At 38.1% G+C, this 25,757-nt stretch overlaps 4 protein-coding genes and 4 long non-coding RNA genes across 8 annotated transcripts; 3 read left to right on the forward strand and 5 right to left on the reverse strand.

Moving 5' to 3' along the window:
* Window positions 1–1,127: 1,127 nt before the first annotated feature.
* On the reverse strand, window positions 1,128–2,405 carry LOC117790510. Its single transcript, XR_004617981.1, has 2 exons — window positions 2,108–2,405; window positions 1,128–2,001 (listed from the first exon to the last, which is right to left on the reverse strand). It is a non-coding gene; the product is annotated as an uncharacterized LOC117790510 (long non-coding RNA).
* A 942-nt stretch (window positions 2,406–3,347) lies between these two features.
* Window positions 3,348–4,315, forward strand: LOC117790509. Its single transcript, XM_034629970.1, has 3 exons — window positions 3,348–3,358; window positions 3,420–3,476; window positions 3,536–4,315. Exon 3 carries the CDS (start codon window positions 3,538–3,540, stop codon window positions 4,177–4,179), a length of 642 nt encoding a protein of 213 aa, XP_034485861.1. The 5' UTR covers window positions 3,348–3,358; window positions 3,420–3,476; window positions 3,536–3,537; the 3' UTR covers window positions 4,180–4,315.
* Window positions 4,316–4,798: 483 nt separating this feature from the next.
* Window positions 4,799–6,947, forward strand: LOC117792353. Its single transcript, XM_034632440.1, has 2 exons — window positions 4,799–4,922; window positions 4,991–6,947. Exons 1-2 carry the CDS (start codon window positions 4,845–4,847, stop codon window positions 6,887–6,889), a joined length of 1,977 nt encoding a protein of 658 aa, XP_034488331.1. The 5' UTR covers window positions 4,799–4,844; the 3' UTR covers window positions 6,890–6,947.
* A 655-nt stretch (window positions 6,948–7,602) lies between these two features.
* LOC117791761 (ATP-dependent DNA helicase 2 subunit 1) lies at window positions 7,603–9,963 on the forward strand. The gene is made up of 3 exons (XM_034631635.1): window positions 7,603–7,791; window positions 7,856–8,390; window positions 8,609–9,963. The coding sequence occupies exons 1-3, from the start codon at window positions 7,672–7,674 to the stop codon at window positions 9,835–9,837; spliced, it is 1,884 nt and encodes a 627-aa protein (XP_034487526.1). The 5' UTR covers window positions 7,603–7,671; the 3' UTR covers window positions 9,838–9,963.
* Window positions 9,964–10,799: 836 nt separating this feature from the next.
* LOC117790998 lies at window positions 10,800–11,287 on the reverse strand. Its single transcript, XM_034630627.1, has one exon. It carries the CDS (start codon window positions 11,253–11,255, stop codon window positions 10,926–10,928), a length of 330 nt encoding a protein of 109 aa, XP_034486518.1. The 5' UTR covers window positions 11,256–11,287; the 3' UTR covers window positions 10,800–10,925.
* A 9,929-nt stretch (window positions 11,288–21,216) lies between these two features.
* Window positions 21,217–21,813, reverse strand: LOC117791697. The gene is made up of 3 exons (XR_004618097.1): window positions 21,772–21,813; window positions 21,507–21,687; window positions 21,217–21,438 (listed from the first exon to the last, which is right to left on the reverse strand). It is a non-coding gene; the product is annotated as an uncharacterized LOC117791697 (long non-coding RNA).
* Window positions 21,814–22,165: 352 nt separating this feature from the next.
* On the reverse strand, window positions 22,166–22,580 carry LOC117791699. Its single transcript, XR_004618098.1, has 2 exons — window positions 22,488–22,580; window positions 22,166–22,425 (listed from the first exon to the last, which is right to left on the reverse strand). It is a non-coding gene; the product is annotated as an uncharacterized LOC117791699 (long non-coding RNA).
* A 635-nt stretch (window positions 22,581–23,215) lies between these two features.
* LOC117791696 lies at window positions 23,216–23,589 on the reverse strand. Its single transcript, XR_004618096.1, has 2 exons — window positions 23,480–23,589; window positions 23,216–23,423 (listed from the first exon to the last, which is right to left on the reverse strand). It is a non-coding gene; the product is annotated as an uncharacterized LOC117791696 (long non-coding RNA).
* Window positions 23,590–25,757: the final 2,168 nt, after the last annotated feature.

The raw sequence follows: 25,757 nt of genomic DNA on the forward strand, positions 1-25,757 counted from the left end.
CTTGTGGTCAGGCCAAAGATAATAACAGCATTGTGAAGAGAGCTGCGTGCCGGCCTAGTTTTTCCACAAATACCAGAATTCGTGCTCATAAGTACGACACTCACTTGTATTCAATATTAAGCTGACGAGCATTTTGAATTCCTTGACTGTCCTCTTTCACAGTTACGAGTATCACAGTTTTTCGCTGTGCAATGTTTTTGCTGATTTTTCACACTTGCCCGGCCCTGGACAGCTGTTGTCCAGTTGCCCTTGTCAGCCAGCTGGCACGCTTCTTTCTCTTGCTCTTGCTCTTTTCTCCTTTCTTTTTATTAACTTTTTTCCCATTTTGGTCACGTTTGATAAGCTTCCACAAATAATTCATGAATGGGCAGCTGTTGCTGGCGCTGCTCGATGATTTTAAATATGATTTGAATGAGTTTATAAGTTTGTTTATTTGTTTAAGCAACAGCCAAGTGCCGACTTACCTCGCCATAACCTCCCCCCCACCACCTATGGGGTTGATTCAATTCAACTTGATTGATGTCTTTGCTTTCCAGCATTTGTAGACAGTCATTAGCTTCGGATTCTCGTCTGCCCTTGTCTGTGTACAATTCCTTCCCTGCCACGCCCCTCTGCAGTGAGTGGCGCTGACAGCTTGCCAAATTGTCTGCTAAAATTTCGACTCACATTAACTGTTATAGAAGACACTGACAACGCGTCCTGAGAACGCATCATTAACATTCACATACTTAGGATCTGTACCTGGGAAAGCGTTTTCAATAAAATTTGCATTTCTTTGAAATAATCATAAAGTGATGAATTGATTTGACTATTTAAAAGATATTTATTTATCTTTAATTGTAGAAATTGGGTAGACTAAAGTTATATTTCCAGTACTATATCATTCACAATTAATAATGACGTATTAGAGAGCTTAAAAAGAGAACTAGTGAAATATAATTTTATTATTAGGTCACTTAAAAATATTTGTTTTGTAAGTTTCGACATTTGCGTTAATCACATTAATCTGTTAGCTCAAAGAATCAGAAAAAATATAATAATATATCTGAATAAATCTGAAATTTTAAAATGTTTGCTGCAAATTACATTTTTATTATATTATTGTTTGATTAAAAGAACTTCGTATCTCTATAGATTTACTGGTCTCTGTAAGTTATTTATTTCAAAGGACCCAAAGTTAATATTTTATCCAGTCAGAGAGTGTAACCTGAGACTAAGACAAATCCGCCAAAAGCAAAAGAGAAGAAGTGAGAAGAAAGGAAGAGAAGAAAGTCTCTGGCACATGCGGTCCCGTTCATATTTGGCTTATTATAAATGACCGAATGTGAACTGCCTGTCATGTTTTATCTTTATTTTCGTGCATTTTTGGACACATTTCTCTAGGGGGGGTGGAGTTAAAGAAGGGGAGCTGCTGCCGGCGTGTCTGCACATTTTCCATTTGGCGATGTGGTCTTTTCTTTTTTTTTTTTGGGAAGAGACACAACGTGATGATAATGGCGCTTGCAGGCCGACTGACGTTTCTAACAAAGTGAGTCGCATTAAGGATAATAGAGGCAACTAAAAGCAAAGCATAACAACATGAAACAAAGCAGAGACAACGCCAAAGACAGCGAAGACGACTGATGATGGGCTCGATTTGCGCGTCATTATCCTTGCAGGCACAGGACAGTGTCTGCTCTCTATATGTGTAAGTATGTGTGTTTGTGTGTGTGTGTGTGTGTACTATTGCCACAAGGCCTGAATGTCCATCACGTGTAAAGGCGCTGCAACGCCTTGCTCCGTTGTCCTTTAGCGCATCCTGTGCTTGACATTTTCGTCGTCATCGTTCGTTCAGCCTTACAAATGATTTATGGCTAGCAGCCCAAAAGTGGAGCTGAAGTGGTGCACACTACCCACCCTCAACTTTAGCAACCCGCTGACAACATGAAAATGCTCTGCAATTGACAATTGTCCAGGCTCAAGATTGGGGCCATGTAGTTGGATGACGGCCAAGGAAGCAACCTGCGAACAAAAGTAAACAAATATTTATTAAGCAAATTAAAGACGAGCTGGCAAATCCCACGAAACAAATGACTTGGGGCTTTTTATTGAAACATTTTGTACTCACTCGTAGTAGCTAACCTTCAACATGATGTGGCACATTCCCGATAGTACAAGAAACATTCAGCCATTGGTTAGTCGAATTATGCGCTCTAACGCGCCTCCCAATCTTCAGTCATCATTAGTCAATGCTTTAAGCCCATTTAATCAATGGCCCAAAAGCAGCTAACAAACTTGTTCTGTTCAGTTGTCCGTTGTCGGTTGTTGGTTGTTAACATAAACCATGTTGCGTGTCTTTTCTTGCCATAAAATTATCCAAAATTAAATGAAATACCTCACGTGCCATATGCAATGTGGCAGCTGCTTCTACCGTCTGTCGGCTGCCATGTTGCAAGCGAAACTAAAGTAAAAACATATTAAAAAGGGCGCCGATCAACTAAACGAAACAAGAGTAAAGAGAGAGAGAGAGAGAGAAAGGGACAGCAACAGACACTTGCCCTCATTAAACAATTAAAGTTTTTATTCTCATTTCAGTTTTTGGCAATTTTTGTCTTAAATCACACCACTTTTCGCAGATCCCAAAAGTCCAACAACACGTATGATACCACTGAATATGGCTACTGTTTCCCAATCCTATACCTTATCTTATAACCTTATACTTAAAATTATAACTAATTATAAGCAAAATTGTCTTACGCAAGTTTCATAATATCGTCCGAAAAGTAAAGCTGTTGTTTTATAGGGAAATTGTTGTCAGATACTTTGAATATTTATCCTTGCTGACTGGCAAACTACAATATCAATAACATTAGGTGATTTGAAAAGAGTTACTAATGTAATATTCTTGGCTCTCGACTCTAGGCAGAGCTCAACAGCTTTTTATATAATTCTTGATAAATATTCATTTAACTTAATAGCTGAGTAAACGTCCAAAAAGAAGTTTTAACAAAGAAATCGTGAACTTAATAGTTTCATGAAATCAAAAAAGATAAAACTTTAGGTACTTATTTTATAATCTTCCGAAAAAACCAAAATTTTTAAAATTGGATCATATTTATAAACGGTTGACTGCTAAAGTTCCACATCATTTAATTTTATTTATTTTTTGTACACCTTACGTTGTATTATTGCTATAGTTTCTTTGCTATTAACGAGTTAATAAGCGTATGTTAATGCGTATTATCTTAAATTAAACCGTCAGCAGGTCTCGTCGTTTTTTGGGAACAACTGTGTAAATACTTCAACGGCGATGTATTATTTTGACACTGCGCAGGTGATTGAAATGTCGATTGTGAGTCAGAACCAGGCCAACACTCAAATTGAGTAAACGAATTTCATAATGTCAAGAGCTTACCTAGGCATAGTTTTCTTTCTTTTAGCGTTGCTTACTGCTGGCAGCCAGGGGAATCCTATACCTGGCCGAAAAGGCGCCTTTGGTAAGAGTCTCTGATAGATTTGAACAAGTCCTGTTTCACTTCACAATCCTTAATTCCAGGCATGGGTCTTCTGGGTGGTGCATTGATGGGTGGCGTGGTTGGACACGAAATGGCCAAGAGGTCTGGCTCAGCCAAGACAACAGCTACAGCAGCGCCAGTAGCTCAGGTGGTGGAGAATGGTGTACCAGATGCCCATGGCTGCTATAAGCAAACAATCAAGGAACCTGTTGTGGGCAATGGTAAACTGTACACTGAAACGGTTCATCTGGTCTGTCCCCATGGATCGCCACCATCGCATCCACAGCCAGGCGCCGTGCCTGCCCAAGTGATTCCTGTTGCTCAATCACCAGTAGTTGTGCACCATGTGGTTGCTGCTCCAGACACAGCTCCCACATTTAATCACACACATAGTTCCAACTCCACACATTCGCATGGCACACAGACACACACAGTGCTGGGTCATCCTGGTCAAGTTCCAGGACAAGCTCAAGGACCAGCTCAAACGCTATCTCAACCCTCGGGCATAACTGTATTATATGCTGCCGCTCCAGTGGCTCCCAGCCATCATTCGCCACCAGCAGGAGCTGCTCACGTGGTTCTGTTATCCAAGACGGTTAAGAAGCAAAAATCCGCAGCTGCTACGCTAAATGTTTCGCACGGACTACTAATTCTTTTAGTTCTGTACTGCTTAATTAGAAAATAATAGCTCTTTCCACGAGTCTTGAGTTTTCCTCAATTAATTTAAATTAACCTGTTTAAATGTCGAATCAGCTGAATAAGAGCTGGTGAATAGTGAATAAATTTTAGACATTTCTACAACCCGGCTACTTTCACTGAATTTTAAAATGTACCTTTTGACAAAGATTACTTACAGATTGGCATTTAAAAACCATCTTTTATAAATTTAGTTTAAAATTGACTTTTAATTTCGCAGCCGTTGATAGTCTACCGATAAGTTTGTGGTGGTCGTCCGATAAGTTCAGCAATTGATCTGGTAGCCCGGTACGTACACTGTAAACTGGTTCCGATGAGAAACACAGTAGGCGCTCCATTCAAATGTGAGCTTATATCTGTTTCATTAAGCAATTTAATCGCAATAAATTATAAAATTTGATGAACATTTTAAATTTGAAATAAGGTAAAATAAAGGTGAATGATTCTATTCAAAACTACGGGAAGAATAGAAAAATAATCAAAAAGATCATTTTTGGAAAAAAGGCACTAAGATCTAGATCAGTTTTCAGGTTCAAATAAACCATCTTTTTTTCCGCTAGGTGGCAACATCTTTAAAAAAAAACTGCAGTGTAATTTTTATTGTTAAATATTGTATTAGTAAAACAATAACAATATATATAATAAAATGCAAAAATGTCGCACATATTGGATGAAGAAGATTTAGAGGCTCTCTGCTACGAGCGTTCCAAAGCCTGGTCCAATGTTATCAAGGTGAGCTGAAGAACATCTAAAATTTGGAAGTTTGTAAAATGAAGACGCTTCTGTTTGTTTATTTTCAGTGTTGTGCGGAGAAAGAGGAAGGCAAAGAAATAGATATACGTAATTTTGAGGAAATATTCAAGGACCAAGACGAAGACACCATAGTAGCAATGGAAGAGGCCAAAGAAGTAAATGTGGAGGAGGAACTGTATAAAACAACGCAGAGTATGACCAAAACTGAACTTATGCAAATGCTGTGCAGCGGGGATAGTAAGGAAATCCTAGACCAGACGCTGCCCATTGTGGAGGGGCATGTGCGCAAGTGGAAGGAAGCTGGCTTGGATCGCATTCTAGACACATTCGATGGACAGCAGATCGAGGAGCATGTGGGCGACTGGTTGCGTCGCAACAACAGCGCTTTTGGTGGCAACAATCTGTTGCAAGTGTCACCCAAAGCGGCCAAACCGTTCAATGGAGCTGACCAAGTTTATTCTACGAGCAGCAGCAACGACAGCGAAGCCGAGTCCATGCACTCCGTGGACACTGCTCGCTACATTCGCGCCAGTCGCAAACGCACCATTTCCACGGCCAGCAAGTGCAGCATTCCCATGACGACGATCAAGATGTATCGCAATGTGCCGCGAAAGCGCGCCGAGCTGAGTGCCAAGTACGGATGCGAGGAGCAGGAGCATCGGCACCACATGCAGGCACTGCTCCATCGCCGCAGCAAGTTCCACAGTCGCAAACACGAGCGTGATCTCATCCTTCAAACCAGTTCCAAGCAGTATTCCCACAGCTTCGAAGGGCAACAGCGACGCAAGCAGCTGCGCAAGCGTCGGGACACCTCGCCCATGTTATCCTCATCATCGTCCAGCGAGGATGAACGTTGCGACTGCACGAGAAGAAAGAAGGTTGCCCACTCCCACTATAGAAATCGCAGCTACCACAATCACCGTATCAACTATCGCGATTATCACTGTAAGCGATTGAAGCTGGGATCACGATCCACTCAGGACGTTTTAGAGGAGGAACTGCGTCCGCGACTCATGGAGAACGAGTGCACATGCTGCAGCATCGAGCGATTGTGCTCGAACGTGGTGCACATTGCCAAGAGCTCCACAGAGTCATGGATAGTGCAAAACACCAGCAGCTCCAACAGCTCCGAAACATGCAGAGTGTCTTCAACAAATCATTCCTTGGCACTCAAGAAACGCACGCAGCAGAAGATTATAAAAAGCCAATGCTGTTTGAGGCGTCATAGACGGAATGAAAATATGAAACAGACTAAGACATATTCCAATGAACCCAAAGATACTAAGTCACCGACAAACGAGATACAAAGTGACAGCTCAGAGAATTCTAGCGATTGTAGCATAAAATTGAAACGAACAAAAGAAAAAATGCAAACTATTGAATCGGTTTCGGATAACTCGGATGATCTTCAATCTAATTGTAAGAATCTTAACTCAACCTTCTCTAATCAGTCATGTAAGCTGGACACTTTAAAGGATCAGTCAGAAGACACTGATAGCCATACAATGGTATCTTCTCCAACAGACTACAAGTCGCCAACCGCTCCACAACGATCCTCATTCAACATTACTAAAAAAGGGATTCTTTTGCATGAGCCTCCACGACAAGCATCCGCATCAGAAGACCAGGATAAAAACATCAGCTTGGAGAATTCTAATGCTAACTTTACGCTAACGGAGCAGGCTCTCACACCAATAATTGGTCAGCGCAGAGCTCGCAAGCTCCTTAAATACCATACGGGCAGCAACAGCTTCAACAGTCGCTACCACGTTTACTATCGTCCATCTGCCAAGCTGTTGACCAAGTTAACAGACACTGACAAATCTCGTGAATTGAGTTCCTCCAGTTGCAGCGACACCGATAGCGACGTCTTTGAGATGCTTGGACGTTATGGAGTCGTTCACTCTGTTCTGGAAAAAGGGAATGATTCGTTCAAGCTTGACTGAAACAGATAAAGTACTTCTCATTATTTTTCATAATATATTTAGTAATATAATTATAATTGCAAAGAAAAATATTAAAAATATTTTAACAACTTTGTTTAAATGTTAATCAAATTTACTTTTAAAACGACAATATACTTTGAAAACAAATCCATAGGTGGCGCATTTATGTTTCGCAAAACCGACAAGAGGAGTCTGTAATATTTTCAAAAGTGTGATAATAGTTATTGAAAGAAGAAGACGAAATCTTATTTTAGATATTTAAAATGGGATCTTTGTTGACAACAAGATTTGACGCGAGCGAATTCAAATTCTAAATGATTCTTTAATAATAATTATTTTGAGATTCATCATACGACTTATAGATGGCGCCAGAATTAAAAATATGACCGTTGAGCGGTGTTAGCATTTTAGCGCCGCCATCTATTAATAATTATCTAATCTGTTATATTTCTGTTAAATGTGTATATATGAAACGTCGCGAAATTTAAATTTATTTAGTTCGATCCAAAAAATTCTGCAAAATATAAATAAATTCTATGTTCAAAATTGAGAAATGTTTAAAAATTTATTTTTTAAAATACCATTTTTGTGCACTGTACCCAAAATGGTACATGCTGCCAGATCGGAAAAATTTGCAGGGTGGTAGCTCTTGGGCCGAATGGCAGCCTTTGGGCCAGGTGGTAGCCCTTTGCATCTTAAGACGCCGCGCATTGGCGTCGCTTATATTCATTTTGTTGTGAAATTGGCGGACTTGAAATCAGTTAAAAATAAACAGGTATAAAATGAGCACATGGGATCCTGACTGCGATGTTGAGTTGACTGATTCTGAGGATGACATCGCAATGAAACGCGACTTTCATGGTCGCGAAGCGATTCTTTTTGTTGTAGACGCCAATCTGCAGGTAATTCACATTCAATAATTATTTTTATTTTAAATGCACATCTATTGTTTATATAAATTGACAGAGTGATCGGCTGATGGAGGCACTTAAGTTAATACGGGGAGCCTTTATATCGGGCATGCTGGTGAACGACAAGGATCTGATGGGTCTCCTGTTTGCCAACACAAAGAACAGCCCTCCTCCCCATGAGATCCAATGTCTGGACAATATTGTAGTGCCGGCAAACTGCGCCGTATTCCTCCCGCTGCGACAGCTGACCAAGGACATCGTAGAGCACTACTTGGAGTTTATGGCCACGGCGGAGGAGATGTTTGCCAGCGACTATGGCGTGGCCGAGCCCGATGGACGTGGCAGCTTTGCGTATATGATTCGTCTGTGCATTGAGCTGTTGGAGAAGTGTGGCAAGAAGCTAAACAATGCCAAGATTGTGTACCTGACGGACGTGGAAGAGCCGCATCCACAGTCCAGCAAAGAGTTCCAAGCGGCGCTGCAAAAGGCCAGCGATCTGGAAGGCAAGGAATTTGAGTTCCAAGTCATTCCCATGGTGGATGACTTTGACTACGAGCCCTTCTACAAGGAGTTCATAACGCTGTCCAGAGGTGAGTACATATATAGATATAGGTATGCGATATCTGTTCCCCTTGCTGGCGTGCAGTTATATCCACTGAGGTTTTAAGATATCGCAGAGCAAGTTTAGCAAATGATTCACTCGCATCCAAATGAAGTTCTATTGGATTGCGCTTTTGGGTTTGCTTACACTTTTCTTATCAATAGTTAGTTTTAAAAATATGTATTAATGTTAACATTTGCCTGACAGCTATTGAAATTGATGCATTTCGTGTGCCGGACGCGCAGCTGCAGCGGGATATTCTGGAGGATCGCAAACTAAGGCAGGACTTTCTGCGCCGTTGCCTGGGACATTTCACTGTCTCGCTGGGCCCCAATCTCACCATGTCCGCGCAGTTCTACAATTACTTTCAGCGTCGCACCTATCCGCACAAAGTCCACATACTGCGGCGGGACAACAGCGTGGTGCGCAAGAAGCGTATGATAATGGTGCGCAAAGAGGACGGGGAGACGCAGCAGATAACCCATGAGTATCAGATTAAGATGACGGGAGGATGGTACGAGTGCAAGGTGGGTGATCAGACGCTGCGGGTTACCACCGATCAGTTGAATCGCGTACGCAATTTGCATCCACCTGGCATGATGCTCCTGGGATTCAAGCATCGTTCCGCGCTGCCTGACAACATTTATAGCAAGCCGTGCAGTTTCATGTATCCAGATGATCAGAATATCATTGGCTCGAAGCGTCTGTTCCGTGCGCTGTGGCAGCGCTGCCTGGAGCGTGAGAAGATCGCCATTTGCCTGTTCATGTGCAAGCGCAAGTCCGTGCCACGTTATGTGGCACTGGTGCCAGTGGAAGGTGCTCAACCAGACGACAAGAACTATCGCTCTCTGTTATCCGGCGATGGCTTCAAGATTGTCTACTTGCCGGAAGCCAGGGACATTCGTCATATTGACTTGTGCGACTGGAACAATATTGAAAACACGTCCAAGGACGAGGGCGTCGAACTGTTTCAGAAGGTCATCAAGAAACTAACTGTCGACTATCAGCCAAATCTGATCAATGATCCTAATCTTGAGGTGCTGCAATCAAATTTACTGGCACTCGCACTAAACATAAAATCCGACCAGGAGGATCTCAGCCAGCTGCCAGATCCTGCGGTGCAGGACAAACGCATTGAACAGTTTATCCCAACCTATGAAAGCATCTTTGGAGATGAAGTGGAACCGGCTAAGAAGCGTGTTGCCAAATCAACAGCTGAAGGCGCCAGCGCACCAAAAGTGCCTAAAATCGATGAGGATCAGATGAAGTCCTATGACTTTGTGGAGCAATTGATCAAGGATAACCGCCTCAACATCTGTACTGTCGTGCAGCTCCGATTCATATTGGATGAACATTTCGGTGAGAAGCCAGCTAAGTCTGTTACCAAAGCTGGGCTCATTGAACGCATCACAACGTTGAGCGATGAATCTATTTAGGGGAAAATTGTTAAATAATTCAAGTATTATTACTACAATAAGAAACAAGTCTATTCATTGTTGAAAAGCCAATAACCTGTGTTAAAAGTTCTAAAGATAATAAAATGAGCCCGTGATATCTGTTTTTTCCGATACTTGATTTTTTATGACGATCTGAGACGTAAGATGGATCGTTTTTGTCCTGCATTTGCTTGTCGCCTTGTTGAACTGCAGTCACTGTAAATTGCATAATTTGACTCTTAACCCGAATAACTAACACCAAATGGGATATACTTGGAGAACAAGAGAGAAAGTTTTTGGCGACTTTTGGGTCAGAAAACTTTGCACTCGGCTTTGTCCAATTCGCAAGTGAGAGAAGCCCAAAAGTTGAGACGTTGGCGGCAGCTCTTATGTTTCTCGAGTGCAAAATGAGTTAAAAATTATTAAAATCCAAAAGAGAGGCACAGGTGGTAAGCGTGGGAAGGTGCAACAGCACCCACACGCACTGGCAACAGTTTTCAGTTATGCGGGTAAAAACAAGAACAAGAACTGAAGTAAAGAAAAGTCGTGCCGTGGTCCGGAAGTTGGCGTTGCTTTAGCTTTGGCCAACTTCAAGATGGCCAACGCACTCGCCTTTTACTTACTTGGTACTTTATTTTAATTTTTTTGCGGCGCCGCTGCTAGTTTTAAACTTTTTTGCTACCACTTTTCTATGCTGGTTACTGTGGAAATTGTGGCTAAGTGGAAATTACTTTAGCCTGCGGTTTGTTCTCTTACTTTACCATCAGGTCAGTTGGTCAACTCTTCAGTAAGAAGTCAAGAATTCAGTGAAGACAACCTTTAAATACTCTCACCAAATCTTTGGATCTCATTTAGACAAAATATGGGGAACAGTTCTTAAACTTTGTTTCATTTTGTATTCCATAATGCAGAGACCCTTTACCAGGATAGTGTATATGCACTCGTAAGTAGCTCTTGTTCCCTTGCTAATTTATATTATTATGGTCTTTATTTAGTTGTACTTTAGATTAACAACTTCTTTAACAAGTAAGGCTAAATTTTGCTTCTTTCTGACGTTGTTAACGCTGCGTATGCGTAATGTGACCGAGTTACTTGAGTGTAGAGAGCGTCTCCTTCAGAACTTCGCCAGCCTGTTGATACAATTTGGTATCCTTTAGATCCCCATTCAATTCGAGGAACTTTTGCAGCATATCATGATGGATTTGTATCTGTCGAGAGTTCTCCGCCAGCAGCAGCTGAAAGTCGCGTATGTGACACACATGCTCCACTTTCTTGTGAGTCGTGGCGAAATTTTCGACGGATCTGCGAAAACGCTTCTCCTCTATAGCGATCTGATGTAGATGGAGGTTCTGTCGATTCAGTAGGAAGAACAAGGAATTGATCAAGTCTTTCATATCACGATTGCGTACATCATCCATGGCGTTCGTTAGTATAATATATATCGTATTAATAATTATGATTTTCGAAATTTCAAGCAAGTGATTTTGTGCTTTGGATTATGTTTGAAGTCAACCAATTTATGGCCTGCTTGTTAAGCACTTAAAATATACACAAACGAAATATTTTCAGTTGTTTATAATGCCATTTATAGTTTGCACTAATTGCAATAAAAAAACTTTAGCATATAAATAAAATAGTAAATAAAATAGAAACAACATATTGCAGTGAAACCAGAAAAGTGTAGCAAAACAAACTTTTAACAGACTACCAGTCTTGCCAAGAAGCCAAGTTAAACTGTAATCAAGGTAACAAACAATAAAATGACACGGCCACAAAGGCAAGATAATAAAACTCGAAGCAGTTTAACCTGATGGACAAACAAAATTGCACTGAGTTATGGACGAAAGAAAAGGAACAACTTTCAAAAATTGTCCAAGTGCAATGAGCTAAACTATAACCAGATAATTATTCGAAAGTATTATACATAAATTGAAAGAAAATAGAGAACAACTAGCTGCCAAAGTTGTCAAATTTGCATTACGATTAGAACTCTAAGTGGAAATGTACACAGAGTTAGAAAGCTTTAAGTCGGAAATCAAGAATATATTACAATAGATTTTTAACTCTGATTTTGAAGGAAATTCTATTTGGAAGATATTTTTGTGGTATCTGTCAAACACATAGTTTAATACGCTATTTAGCTAAACAGACTTTATGATTGAATAAACTCCAGCTATTGTCGAACCACTTAAGTGGCTGCCAATCTGTTGCTGCCACATGACATGCTTAAGTTTCAACACTAAATCTGCCTGAGTGTGTGGAAAATTGTGGAATAAAGGTTTCTGTGGATTGCAGGTGCTAATGGAAATACGTGATTGATGTGTGATTAATATGCTTTTAAACCAAGTATGAGGTCAAGACTAGAGCCAATTTTGTAATTAATGATGTGTGTGTGGCTCATTCCCCATCATTAATTGTTGCACTTATGCAACATTTATATATTTAAAACGCTATTCAATCTGTTAATTGTTTTATTATCCGTTTTCAGCTGAGATGAGTTTTTCACCGTCAAACAAATAACCGCACAAGTTAAATAAATGAACGAAACAAACATGAAACCACAAAAAATACAATCAATTGAGTCATGTATCATATATGTGAATGTGTGGGTGTTTGTTGTAATCGGGTCGAGCGGAAGTGCCGCTAAATTCATTTCCGTTAGCTGATGGGAGAACAGAGTGTAAGGAGTGTGAATATAAAATCAATATAAACACAACTAATATGCAACTGTGTAATTAATAAAATTGAGTAAAATTTGACGCATACTTGTGGATATGTGAATACACTAAAAAAATAAAAACATTTAGTAAATTTACTGCCTTCATTTAAGATTCACTTATCAAATGGAAATAATTAAAGAAATAATATATTGCCTGTTTAAAGACACAGAATTAAAAAGGTGTAAATAAAGAGTAGTAAATATCATAAATCCCCATTATATTTAGCTGTGGAATTTGGCTGAGCATTAGATTCAATTAAAATATATGTATGTCTAAACATTCTTGTATGTTGAAGTTGCAAGAGAAATGGCCTCAGATAATAATTTTGTGTCTATTAATTACAATTACCCTGTGGCTATCGAACAATTATGCAACTTTGTCAATTTACCAAGCTGTCGATTATCCATAGCATTGGTAAAACAACTACAACAACTACTTTCATCGACTAACCGGGGGCATAACACACAGCGTGTGGCTACACATAAGTGTGTGCGTGTGCATGTGTGTGTGCGTGTGTGTGACACGGTTGTTAGGTACTTGAATCGATAACTTGAGTGTGTGCTTCCGGAAATGCAACAAAAGGCTTTCATATTTGCCAAAAGCCAATTGTCACAAGGTATTTGCTAGAAAGTCTACAATTGAAATCGACCTGAACTCAAGATATGCATGGAAAACTTAAATTTAATCCACACGAGTCAAAGTTGAAACCTGTGGCGTATGAGTAACAAATTTACCAGACATAAATCTAATAGCACTTAATAAGCAACTCGTTTGACACTCCGACCGCAACAGTAACAAAGAGTGACAGCAAAAGATTTCTCAAGTGCACTTAACCCTGCGTGTAAAGAATTTTACAATTAAATATATAAAGTATGCAGCTAATTGTGACTCTAAGACATTCACTTTAAATTTCTGTAATTTAATTAAATAGAATTTTCTCATGCTCCAATTGAAGATGTGTTGCGACTTATTTATTTTAATCTGATTTTGTTTTTTTTTTTTTTGCATTGTAAATCTTCCAAGCAAATACCAAAAAAGCTTTGTACTTCAGATTAAATGCGTATTAAACACATGCAACCACAAAAGCTTATACAGACTCTTAAGCAGGTCCTACACAAAGTGTTGTCTACTTTACGACTCAAACACTGCTGAATTATGCAAAGTAGAAAAAAGCAACTATGTAGATAGGAAAATGATTGAAAGCGTAACGAAATTAAGATGATAGGTGTTGGCAAATAATCTACTTTAAATATTTATTAAGGAACAATTTTTATATAACATTTATATTAAAAAATTTGAAAATTAGTAAACAACAAAGAGTCGAATTTTTAAATAATATTTTCTTACAAATGTTGCTTGGCAAATAATCTACTCCAAAAATTTATTAAAGGAAAATTTGTACATAGCATTTAAATTAATAAATTTGAAAATTAGTAAACAACAAAGAGTCGAATTTTTAAATAATATTTTCTTGCAAATGTTGCTTTCTATGCAAATATTTTAAAGGTTTAAGGGGTTAATATACATACATGAATAAAATCAAACAAATATTTTTAGATATGCCCTTAGCACATAAACACATTTAAAATATTGAAGGCTTCAATTATTCTCTTTGGAATGAATTAAAATAATATTAAATTCGATTATACATTATGGATTTTATCCGCGATTATATTCAATATACACTTTGCGAAATAAAATACATAAACAGCTGCTGAATCATCCTCATTTGAACTGTTCTTAATTTGTGTGGTTCTATGACAACCACCAACCACATACGGCTGTCAACGTCACGCAGTCAGCCTAGACGCTGCAAATGAGTGAAGCATGTATGTATGTATGTATGTAAATGTACTCGTATGTGTGGGTGTGGAAAGATGAAAACATGGGTGGCATAAGAAAAAAGCGCAGCAAAGCGTTAAACCGTTAGTCGAGCAACAGCAACAGCAACAGCTGCTGACGACACCTTGCAAGAGTTGTAACTGTAAAGTGTAGAGACGGAGACAGAGACAGAGAAAGAGGGAGTGAGTGAGAGAGAGAGGGAAGCATCACAAGGCTGACGCTGCTAATGCTACAATATGCGTGCCCAGATTAGGGATGGGTAACGTCAAAATGTGTCGATGTTGACATCGGGAAAATAATCACAAATATCGATAAGATCGATACTAATCAATTAAATAAAATGGATAGAAATATTTCAAAATAGAAACCATTAAAAAAAAAAATAAAACAAGCACGTAAAAATTGCAACGAGCAGTAAATGAATTAATATTTGTAAGAATCTTATATTGTAGGATGTCCTCCTCAAAGAGTTGTCCAACTTCCAACTGTCATAACTTGATCAAAACTGAATAGATTTTTAAACGGAATGTCATTTTGATCATGATTTGGCCTCTAAGTTCATTCTGTATTCAATTTTTGTTCATTTAGAAAATTTAATTATTTTCGACCAAGATTCGATTTTGATGGTAAGGGTCCCCCCTTTGAAATTTCGAAAATTCAAAATTTTAAATCTCAAGTTTTCACTTTTAATCAACTCCTTATATCGTAATTTGTATAAAAAAATACTTTAAACTTGATTCTGGGACCTTTCATTTTTTTGTACAAAATTATGAAGAATTGGATTCAAATTTTGACTTGTAAAGTGACTGCTCCGAAGTCTAACCAACTTCAAACTGTCATAACTTGATCAAAATTGAACCGATTTTCAAGCGGAATTTCATTTTGATCATGATTTGGGCTCTGAATAGATTCTGCATTCTAATATTTTTAAATTCGTTAAAAAAAATTTGTTTTGCCCTAGGTCTGCTTATTTCGTGTCATATTTACTATAAAACGACATCTTAAATTTTTAAAATGTTTCAAAATTGTTTTGTTGTACTGTTACGAACCGGTACTGATACCGGAGCCGAAAGAAACAAACTGAAATATAACCTTTTACCGAAATAGTTATAGAATAGCGCGGACTGCCGTCCGCAGTGATAGTTATCAACTTATCGAGACCCATCACTAGTGCAGATATTTATGTGTATATGTGTTGCAACTTTACATACAGACACATGCATTGTGGTTAAGCAATTTGCGCCAAACGAAATGAAAGTACTAAGCGCATTGGCCGTCACATCTATCTGTCCCCTCACACACTCACACACACATAGACTCAACTGAGTGTGTGTGTGTGTATCTGGTATCTGTATGTGTGCAGCAGGTGTGATATGGCAAAAGCCGTCATATGTCTGCATGTCTTTGGGGTCTTTTTTTTGCCGACAGTTCTGTGGCTTGTGCTAAATTTCATAATTTTTGCCAGAGACTGCGGCTGGTGCTCCTCATTCCGTTCCTGGTTGTCTTCCAGTCACGTGTCGTTCATATCGCGCCATAAACAATACCGGCTATATCATCAGCCAACCATCCAACTGCAACACCTTTTCACCCACTCTTTACCACACCCTTCTACCGTCATCGTGAACACTTGCTGCTCCTCTGATCCTCTGGAGTTGCCGTTGACAGGCGCATCGTTTTGTATAGTAACTTGTTTGCCTTATTTCGATTTATTTTTATGTGCATTTCCCTCTGCACTTTGCATTGAGATTTTTCATTTTATTTTTCCTGTATTTTCCTGGTGTTTTTTTTTTATTTTATTGCTCAACCCTAGGACTTGTTAACTGAAAATATTTTCTCATGCGTAAAATGCATGACAAGCATTTCGGTCAGCGAGACGTTGACGCATTGAAAGCGAGTTCGATGGTGGCAACGGGCAGGAGTAAGGGAAGGGGTAGGGGTGGAAGTTTAGATTGCGGGCTTTAGATGCCAAACAGTCTGAGCTGGAAGAACGCATTTCCGATACGTGTATATAGTAGTCTGTCAGGTCTGCTTAGCCAGCAGGTGTATCGATTTCTATGCATACGTGAACTTGATGAAGTGTTTGAGCAAATGCTTCCAACGAGTAGTTGGCAGCAATTTTTCAGCATTAGTCTGGCAACGTAAAGCAAGGAGTAGAAGAAACATCTTATTTGAAGAACGTAAATAGTTACAATTTGAATTATAAATAAATTAAATGGAAAGCTTTTCTTTCTTTTTTTAAACGGTCTCTAAATTCGTATTTATATTTAAATATTTTAGTCATTTACTCAAGCAGAAAAAAGCAACGCAGCCAAATTGAAGAGTGGCAAACCTTTTGCTGAAAACTCACAGTAATTGATCGGAAATAAAAACAAAAACAAAAACAAAAGCTGAAAGCGTTTAATTAAATATGCAATGTGAATTAGCCTATAAAAAAATACAAAAACGGAAAATCAACAGCCAATTGCCAGCGCAATATCAATGGTAAATATATACAGAATAACAAGGCAGAAAAATAACAACAACAGCATAACAACAAACACAATTGAAACTTTGCCACGCTTGGAATATTTAAACGGGGCAAACGGGTAAAAAAAAAAGTGAGGAAAAAAAGTTGCATCGGACTGATATAAACAATTATTAAAAGCAACCCTCGAGTTGGGGAAGTTCAGGAAATATCCATAACAATGGAGCAGCGGCTGCTGATTGTGGGTCCCTGCCTTACGACTCCCCCTTGGCCAAATAATTAAGCCTGCCATTCATTAACCAAACTTGGACGGGGCGTTACAACACAACTGAGTAAAGTTGCGGCCACTTTTGTTGCACTGTTGTGTAATGCAAAAACAAAAGTTTTTATATGTATACATATATATGTAAGTGTGTGGGAGAGGGGAAGGTGTGTGTGTTGAGGCACAATCGACAGATCGAGCAGTGAGTGGGCTTTTGATGCCATGCAAATGCTTTCAGTTAACAGCAAACGTTGCAGACTTTTGGTCTTCCCTTGCCATTGACCATACTGAATTAATCTTTCCCTTGCCAATGGCTGCCGAAAACTGCAAGCTGGCAGTAAACTTGGCTCTGACATCGACTCAAATAATCTGTAAAATGAAGTAAAATATCTTCAGAGTATATTTACATATGTGTGAGGCATCTTTATCCAATTAAAGAAGTTTCTGCGCAGAGGATTGATTAGATATGTTAAAGAGTCTGTTTTCAAGAACAGGCAACTCAGCATAATGGAGTAGTAGTAGTAGTAGTTTAAATGCTTAAACATGGTGACACACAGAATAATCGACCGATGACTAAAGGGCTAGTTTTAAAAGGGTTTTAAATGACTTCATATACTCGTATTGTCCTTATCTTTAATATCAACAAATATAACTCACTCAAAAAAGAAATAAATAAAACACTAGAAATAAATAAATGCAACACTTACCGGGGTCTTAAAGCAGCCACTAGAGAAGCCACTGCTAACAAAAGTTTTGAAAACTTCAAAAGCTCAACGAACAAAGTGTTGAATATGCAATGGAAGGACCAAGAACAGGACAAAACAGGACTTCGCCAGAGCTGCTAGAGTGGACTTACAAATGTGTGTACATTGTCCGAGGCGGTCAAGGGTTTATCAGAGGGAAAGCTTTATGTACGAATGCCTGCAACAACTGCGAACAACTTGCCACTTTGCTTAGCTCCCAAATGTGCAACAAATACTTGGTAAGCAGCTGGGCACAGTGGAGCCTCAAGTAGGTGGCCGCATAGATAAGTAAATGAGCATTGCTGAATGTTCAATCATAAAAAAAAAAAACGCCCATTGCTGGGGTTATTAATGCCACGTTATCAGCAGCGGGTTTCCAACTGTGGCCCATAAGTTCCATTCCTAATAAATTTCATGGTTCTCCATGGGCAACATCATCATCATCATCATCATCATCAGCAACGACAGCAGCTGCAACTGGAGAATTCAGCATGTTGGTTTCCGTTTGCTCGCTGGCTGCATAAAAAGTCAAAAAATTAGCATAATTTCAGGCGCTGCGACGAACAACAACACTTGCAGCCATAGATAAGGCGCAATATGAACGCGACTTCTCTATGTGTGTGTGGAAACTCTCTTTTGTGTATGTGTGTGTGCGTGTGTGTGTCTCTTGTTATTTCGGCTGCATCGTGTTCAAATTGTGTCATGTGTGAGCCACTGGCTGCATTTAAGTTTTTGCGCTTGGCCATGAAGTTGCTCGCTTGCTTGCAGCATGTGGCATAGATATGTACGCAGATACATATTCGCATCCATATGATTTGCATAAATGCTCAACGGCGACACATTGCGTGATTCAAGATCTTGGACAATGCAGCCCATGGAATACAAAACTGAAGCAGAATAGAGCTTAAGTAAATGAAAAGTTGGACTGCGCAGCAATGCACAATTATATAAAATTAAGGAATATAAATATATACAATAAATAAAATATTTAAATATTGTCCTTGGCTAGCAACCAAATAAAACACAGTTAACACCTTTTAAAGCTTCAAACGATTGTCATAATTATTATTAGCTCCACTTTCACTCCACTAATTTTCGGTTCAGATTTGTTCAAAACCCATATTAACAATAGAAGAAGTCGATGCCCACTCGCTTGTCTTAACTCTCGAGTCTGCAATGAGCCAAAACGCGGAGTCTACGTTGAATGCATATGGACCATATGTCGCTGTTGATGACTTGCTGCCTCATTCCGAGGCAGCTGGTTGCATAAAAGAGTACAAGCCGGTCGGTGATGGTGTTCATGTACCGCAACAACAGCTATCATTGCTGCCACTCATTGAGCGTACACGGTTACGTCCACATACACTAGTGCGGAAGGTAACGGTTGTTGGCAGCCATGTTCTCCGTTATGTGAGCCGGAACAGCAATTTTTTCATGAGGCGTCACCAGCGTCAGAGCTTTCAGCGTACGAGATTGTCTCGCCTCGATCCATACATGAACTATGGAGGTACTTACAATTATGATCAGGAGGATGTCTATTGGTTGACCAACAGTGATCAGCCAGTGATTACCAGCTCAAGATTGATGGAATTGCAACCGGATCCCAGCTCTCAGCATTTAATGCTTCAAGCTAATCCTGAAAATAATTCTCTACTCGGATGGTTCAACTGGAAGATATACCTTGGCATGTTATGCATCATTGTGGCACAGGCCCTGTTAAAGCTTTCATTGCGAGAGATGTACAACTCGAGCTAAGGTCATGCTTCATATATTAAACACAAAGCAGAATCATAAAAGTGCCATATTCAAGTGTCTCAAGACAGTACCATAAATAGTATAAATTTTCCATCTATAAATTATACAGTCGCGATTACTAGTCTCGATTCGGATGAAACACAATTGATACGAAAATTTACAAGTTCAATTAAAGGGAGTAATATAATAACATAACCTAATACCTTTTATTTACTTTCTACTTAGCCATCGAACTAATTAATTAATTAATTTTTATTTAACATTTAATTTATATCCTATTTAACTTTGTCAAGCAAAACATAAATTTAACAGTTTTTCAGATCATTATCATAAAAACACTAGTTTCTTTTTTACGGTACAGTATTTTCTCCAGTTGCCACTTCAGCGCTTAGTCTTGCAATCATTTACATTAATATAAAACAATACAGATTATTTATTCTTTTTACTTTGAGTACAGGATATCATTTCATCGACTAACACGTCTACATCTTGAAGTGAAACAAGTAGCTTGCATTGGTTATGACTTTGGGTTTGAGACCAGCTGCCACTTGCCTTACTTTCATCCAATTAACTTTTTGGCAAACGCATATGTACGTATTCGTATTACTTATTCATATCGATGTGCTTATTAAACGCTTCGACTTGACTGCTAAAGGAACCAAAGGAGCCACGACGAGTCAAGTTCAACTCATATGGAACAATTCATTTACTTGCCACTCGGATTCTCAGCTTCTCATCTGCTTATTCCCAAACCTGCGCCGTCATGTAGTATACACCAGCTGTGTGCATGTGTGCGTTTGTGTGCATGTGTGTGTGCTTATCAGATTGTATATCATAATTCAAAGTTGCAACACTTTTACTGGAAACTGTAAACTTGACTCGACAGAAGCTCGCGCTGAGAAAATGAATGGTAGAAATCATTTCCCAAGACATTTTACCGACATTCAAATACGTGATATACGAAACAGACACCAGTGTAATCCCAAGACTGAATTGAAATGTCAGTGGCCTTTCTCCATGTTGCATTTGCTAGGAGTCATTAATAATTGCACATGGTCACACGAGACGTATGAGAAACTTGGCTAGTAATTTACTTTGATCAACTCAAATGCTGACATCAACAATGGCTATGCCACGCCCATTTGCCCAGTGCTGCCCACTGTTAGCACATTTATTTCGGGTCACACTTGAGCCACTCGGCACTTGGCACTAATTAAAATCGCTCGTTAGCTAATTTAAACGCCAGCAACTTTTGTTGTAGCTACTTTCATTTTTCAGCTCCACTTTGCCACAATTAATTGCAGCATGTTGGCATAAATTAAGTTCTCCCTTTGTCCTCTCCAATGCCACTTCGTTTGCATACGACTACATAAGCATTAACCTGACCCCCTTTTAGCAATCGTTTTCGTTGCTTACTCCTAATTCGCATTCTTCATGTCATTTTCTTCGTAATTTGATAGTATTATTTGAAGCATGAATCAACTGATTTTGTTGCATGCTGCTGTTCCTTTAACACTGTCCTTCAATAAGGAAACACGAATTGTAGAGCATTTATTTTTATTTACTTCATACTTAAGGTCTAATTATATCTTATTTACTTGTAGAAAGATGTTGATTGTATGACCTTTTGCAATGAACATTGGTCCAGGTCCACATAGCTTCAAGCTAGGTGTTGCACCTAACAACAGCCGCCACAACCGCCGCCACAGCAACTGCCACAGCAACTGCCACAACAACCTCCGCAGCAGCCATCACAGGGTCCGCTCAATGATCCACAAGGCCAACCGCAACCCAGAATCATCATGTGTAAATGTTCTAAAAAAAAAAAAAAATAAAAAGTATAATAAATAAAGTAAAAAAAAAATTGAATTATTTTTTCTTACCTTTCTGAACCGGACCAATGAACATTTTGAAGATTGTTAAGAAATTGTTAAAAAAATTGTAAAGTTGCTCTTACAAAGGCTGTGAATGTACTAAACTTATAGATTAACAGGCATACGCTCGTCGAAAAGTAGGTGATTGATTTTTCAATGCCAATTTGATTACAGATTTATTTTGTTTTCCCTACATTAATAAATATACGTATATATAATAGAATAATAAAGGTAGTGACAGCTCAGAAAGCAGTCTCAATTTTTGATGACTTACAAAATTCAGTATGTAAGCAGGCTATGAATGGCTTTGTCTTGCTCATACGCACACACTTTCAACTTATCGTATTTCTCTTTCACATTATTGTAGCATGGTTGAGTGAGTGTGCAGTCTCTGCACGACAGTGTGATATCAACTAAATTCTTTCTTTATAACAGAGCAGATTTAGAATGAACCATATACGTTACACAGGGCTGAAAAACCCAAAAATTATGGGGAAGTTGCAGTTGGATTGTTTCGAGTCATAAAGCCAGATAAGGAACCATATTCCATTTAATTGTGATTTTTGGAGTCGATAAAAGTATTCAAATTAAAACTATTCAATGTCTTGTCAGTTCCATCGAAGATCTGCTTCAAAATCCCTTTAAGTAATTAAGAATTGAGAAAGTCCTTTTTTAGTCTTACTTTGAACTATTTATTTTTATAGTGATATAATTTGAGAACAAATAGACCATGGCATGATTTTATATAGATATTGCTGTAGTGGTCGTTGTCTACGGCCCTGATCGGAATGCATAGACATAGATCTTCCATATTTCATCTAGCAACAGCCGCCACATCCGCCGCAGCATCCTCCGCAGCAGCCATTACACGGTCCGCTCAGCGATCCACAAGGCCAACCACAACCCAGGATCATATTGTGCAAATGTTCTACGCGACATGAAGAATTAAAAATTATTTTCTTATATATAATCGTTGATATTTGTTCTTACCTTTCTGAACAGGGCCGATAAACATTTTGAAGATTAAATTTGAAAAAGAAATGTAAATACTGCTGTAAAAGGCTTTGTAGTAAGACTGAAGTTATAGAAAAACGAGAGCATTAAGGTCGGAACCAAAGTGATTGATTTTTCAAGGACTCGTTGATTTAAGATTTTTCATAATAATTTAAATTAATCTTGTCATATTTATTATCTAAAAGAGACCGAAACATTTGTTTCGAAATTAAATACCATCTATTGTTGACAAAATCTAAAATTTATTTATGGAATACCTTTTTCTGTCAAGTTCCGAAAAAAATATGGCACTATTCTTGACCAATCTGAATCTCTATGGTATTTTAGTGAAATATCGCAACATTATTTAACATAAAAAATATTTTGCGAGTCCTCCATCTAAGTGTATAGCCAGAGGGAATGAAGGCATTATCACCAGTCTAATATCCTTCCAATTAACTATACGATCGATATGACAATAGCCTATATTCAATCCTTAAAGTTAAAGTTCCGCAAAAAAAGGGGAATGTCAAAAAACTAAAGCCAGCTTTTTCTGTTTGCTTTAAGTATATTTTTTTTTTTTTTTTTTGATATTTTAAATTAATCTGTCATTCTCAATTAGTTTGTGGATATTTTCTCGGCTTTTAATACCGATCAAGGAAGTATTCGCTTTATATGATATTTTCATTCAACATTTTAACATTTATTATAATATTATAACTGGTGGTATTTCCGAAGAACGGGAGTCATGTGTATTTTTGGTATTAAACTGATAGTGACATTGGTGCTGCCAGTCCAAAGACACAGTTAGGTGTTATAATCAACAGCCGCGAAAGCAACCACCACAGCAAGACCCTCCGCAGCAGCCATCACAGGGTCCACTCAATGATCCACAAGGCCAACCACAACCCAGGATCATATTGTGCAAGTGCTCTAAATAAAAATATATAATTAGAAAAATAAATTATATACATATTAGATTTTCTTACCTTTTTGGACTGGGCCAATAAACATTTTGAATTGTCTATGAAATTTTACAGAAATTTAGGCTTAGTTCCTTCAGATCAAGCTGAAAGACTGTAGTATTCCAACGAAAGTGTATGTAGCTTGAAAAAAAAAATGATGACGAGTATTTTGGCAAAGGTGATCCGATGATTTAAATTTAAAAAGGTCTAATTTAATTAGAGATATTCATATAGAATAAAATAATTATGTAAATTACAGATTTTTCCCATCGACGACCACTTCATATTCTACCCATAAAACGAATTAATATAATTTAAATAATCATTATTTATTAGTATTGTTTAATGTTCATCATCAGCTTCATAGCCCATATCTGGTTTAAGTGAATTTCCCCAATGACGAATTTTTGTATTTTCCTCTATTTCTTTCAGGTACCTTCTTCGTTTATTTGCTATACTATTTAGTACTTTTAACTGTCTCTTTCGCTTGTTCTGAGAGCTGCTGACATCCTCGTAGGTCCAGTAAAAGTTTAGTTGCAAGGAATTTACACATGGAAGTTGGCATTTCCGCTTTATTGAGCTCAGGTCTGATTCTGGTGCCGATTGCACCTCTTCGAAATCGTTGGCTATGTAATAATTCATAAGAACAGAAGTCGCATTGCACAATATTGAGGAATCAGACTTTGACTTTCTTTTTATTTGTCGCTCATCCAAAACCATATCGGACAATTTATTTAGACATTCATTTATCAATGCGGTCATTTCCATATAACTAAACAAACCGAAATCCAAATTGAGGTAAAAAGAATTTAATTTTGATGAAACGTCAGTGGGCTAATTAGTGTTGCCACCTTGATGGAGAATTTAATTAATCATACGACAGATATTATAGCACGAGTAATAAGAGAACAACTTTATCTTTAATTATACATACTAAACTGAAAAATATCTTATTAAATATCAATGCGAGTTTCTAATAGTATAAATTTTAATTTAAGAAATAAAATGATTTATAGAATTGAAATGAGATTCAAGCCTTTAATAATTATATTTTATATTTTAAGTATTTTTGCTTGTTTAAATTAAAGCTAAACGCAGCCAATTCATGCCATTTAAACCTTCAACTGGATTCAAGTATTTAGTCTACCAAATAACACATCCTTTAATACTTATTGAATGTAATTTCTTAGACTGGTGGATTGCTGTTCCTAACCTTCACTCAATGACATAAAAGCAATCAACTCTAGATGACTGGAGGGGCAAGGGTGAAAGTGGCGGGTCAATGCGAAGGGTGAGAAGTTCACACTAACAAATGAAATGAACTGTAAGCGTTGTGACATCTCTTTGTGAACATTCAATACGTTGCTGGCGTTGCAATTTAAATAATGCACAAAATGAATTAAGTCACCAGCCAAATGGTTCTCAAGACATTTGCAGTTTAAAGGCGTGTCCCTATGTCCGAACTAAACTGGAGTAAATCCTTTTACCGCAATAAAACGAATCAATATAATAAAGAAATGAAGTGAAGCCAGACAAAAAAGTCAACCAACTAAAGGTGGCGACTGATTGTGAGTGCTTTGTCAAAAACAAGTAAATGTGTAACTGCCAGGAAGCCGAATATCTAATTCACTATATAGATAATTACTCACATATATGTAATGTCAAGATCTGCTTTTCTTCAATTCGAATATATAAACATAACGTTAAGGGATATATGTACCATTAAATCTGTAGAAAAGTAGGATAAAGTGTTTGCATATTCATTAATTAAAATCAAGAATACCTTTTGGCAGGGTATGTAAAGAACTATTAAACTCTCCTTAGCAAAAGATGTGACAACGGTTTTATAGGAAAGCCAGCAGACAGAACGCTTTAGCAACTACTCCGCATATAAGAAATAAGATTGAGAGAGATAGAGAGGTGTTGGGGAGAGTGATAGGGAACAGCCGTGTGAAAAAGACGACATGCAAGTCGAATCAAATATATATATATTTATATATATTTTTTGTAATGGATGGATGTGTATTGTTGTAGTATGTGTCTCGTGTGTGTCAATGATATATCGCTCGAGCACGAGTCGAGTCGTACGAGTCCTTGATACAGGAAACGCACGCAGACAGTGAAGACGGCAATAAAAGTGGTAATGACGCAGACAAGGATGAGGACAGCATACAATACAATAGAACAAAAAAAAGTATATATATCAAATCGAAATGTTATCAAATGTGAAATGTCAGTAGCTTAGGGGAATCGAGGGATGAACAATAGTTGCACTCTCATAAAAAAAGTCTAGTGAAAATGT

This window comes from Drosophila innubila, assembly GCF_004354385.1.
Source record: "Drosophila innubila isolate TH190305 chromosome 3R unlocalized genomic scaffold, UK_Dinn_1.0 2_E_3R, whole genome shotgun sequence".
NCBI classification, from domain to species: domain Eukaryota; kingdom Metazoa; phylum Arthropoda; class Insecta; order Diptera; family Drosophilidae; genus Drosophila; species Drosophila innubila.

Excerpts from the sequence above, each read along its gene's own strand:
- LOC117790509 (XM_034629970.1), top strand. The coding sequence starts at position 3,538 with ATGGGTCTTCTGGGTGGTGCATTGATGGGTGGCGTGGTTGGACACGAA.
- LOC117792353 (XM_034632440.1), top strand. The coding sequence starts at position 4,845 with ATGTCGCACATATTGGATGAAGAAGATTTAGAGGCTCTCTGCTACGAG. Across the intron at positions 4,923-4,990 it reads CCTGGTCCAATGTTATCAAG|TGTTGTGCGGAGAAAGAGGA; the intron begins GTGAGCTGAAGA and ends GTTTATTTTCAG.
- LOC117791761 (XM_034631635.1), top strand. The coding sequence starts at position 7,672 with ATGAGCACATGGGATCCTGACTGCGATGTTGAGTTGACTGATTCTGAG. Across the intron at positions 7,792-7,855 it reads TTGTAGACGCCAATCTGCAG|AGTGATCGGCTGATGGAGGC; the intron begins GTAATTCACATT and ends ATAAATTGACAG. Across the intron at positions 8,391-8,608 it reads GTTCATAACGCTGTCCAGAG|CTATTGAAATTGATGCATTT; the intron begins GTGAGTACATAT and ends TTTGCCTGACAG.
- LOC117790998 (XM_034630627.1), bottom strand. The coding sequence starts at position 11,255 with ATGGATGATGTACGCAATCGTGATATGAAAGACTTGATCAATTCCTTG.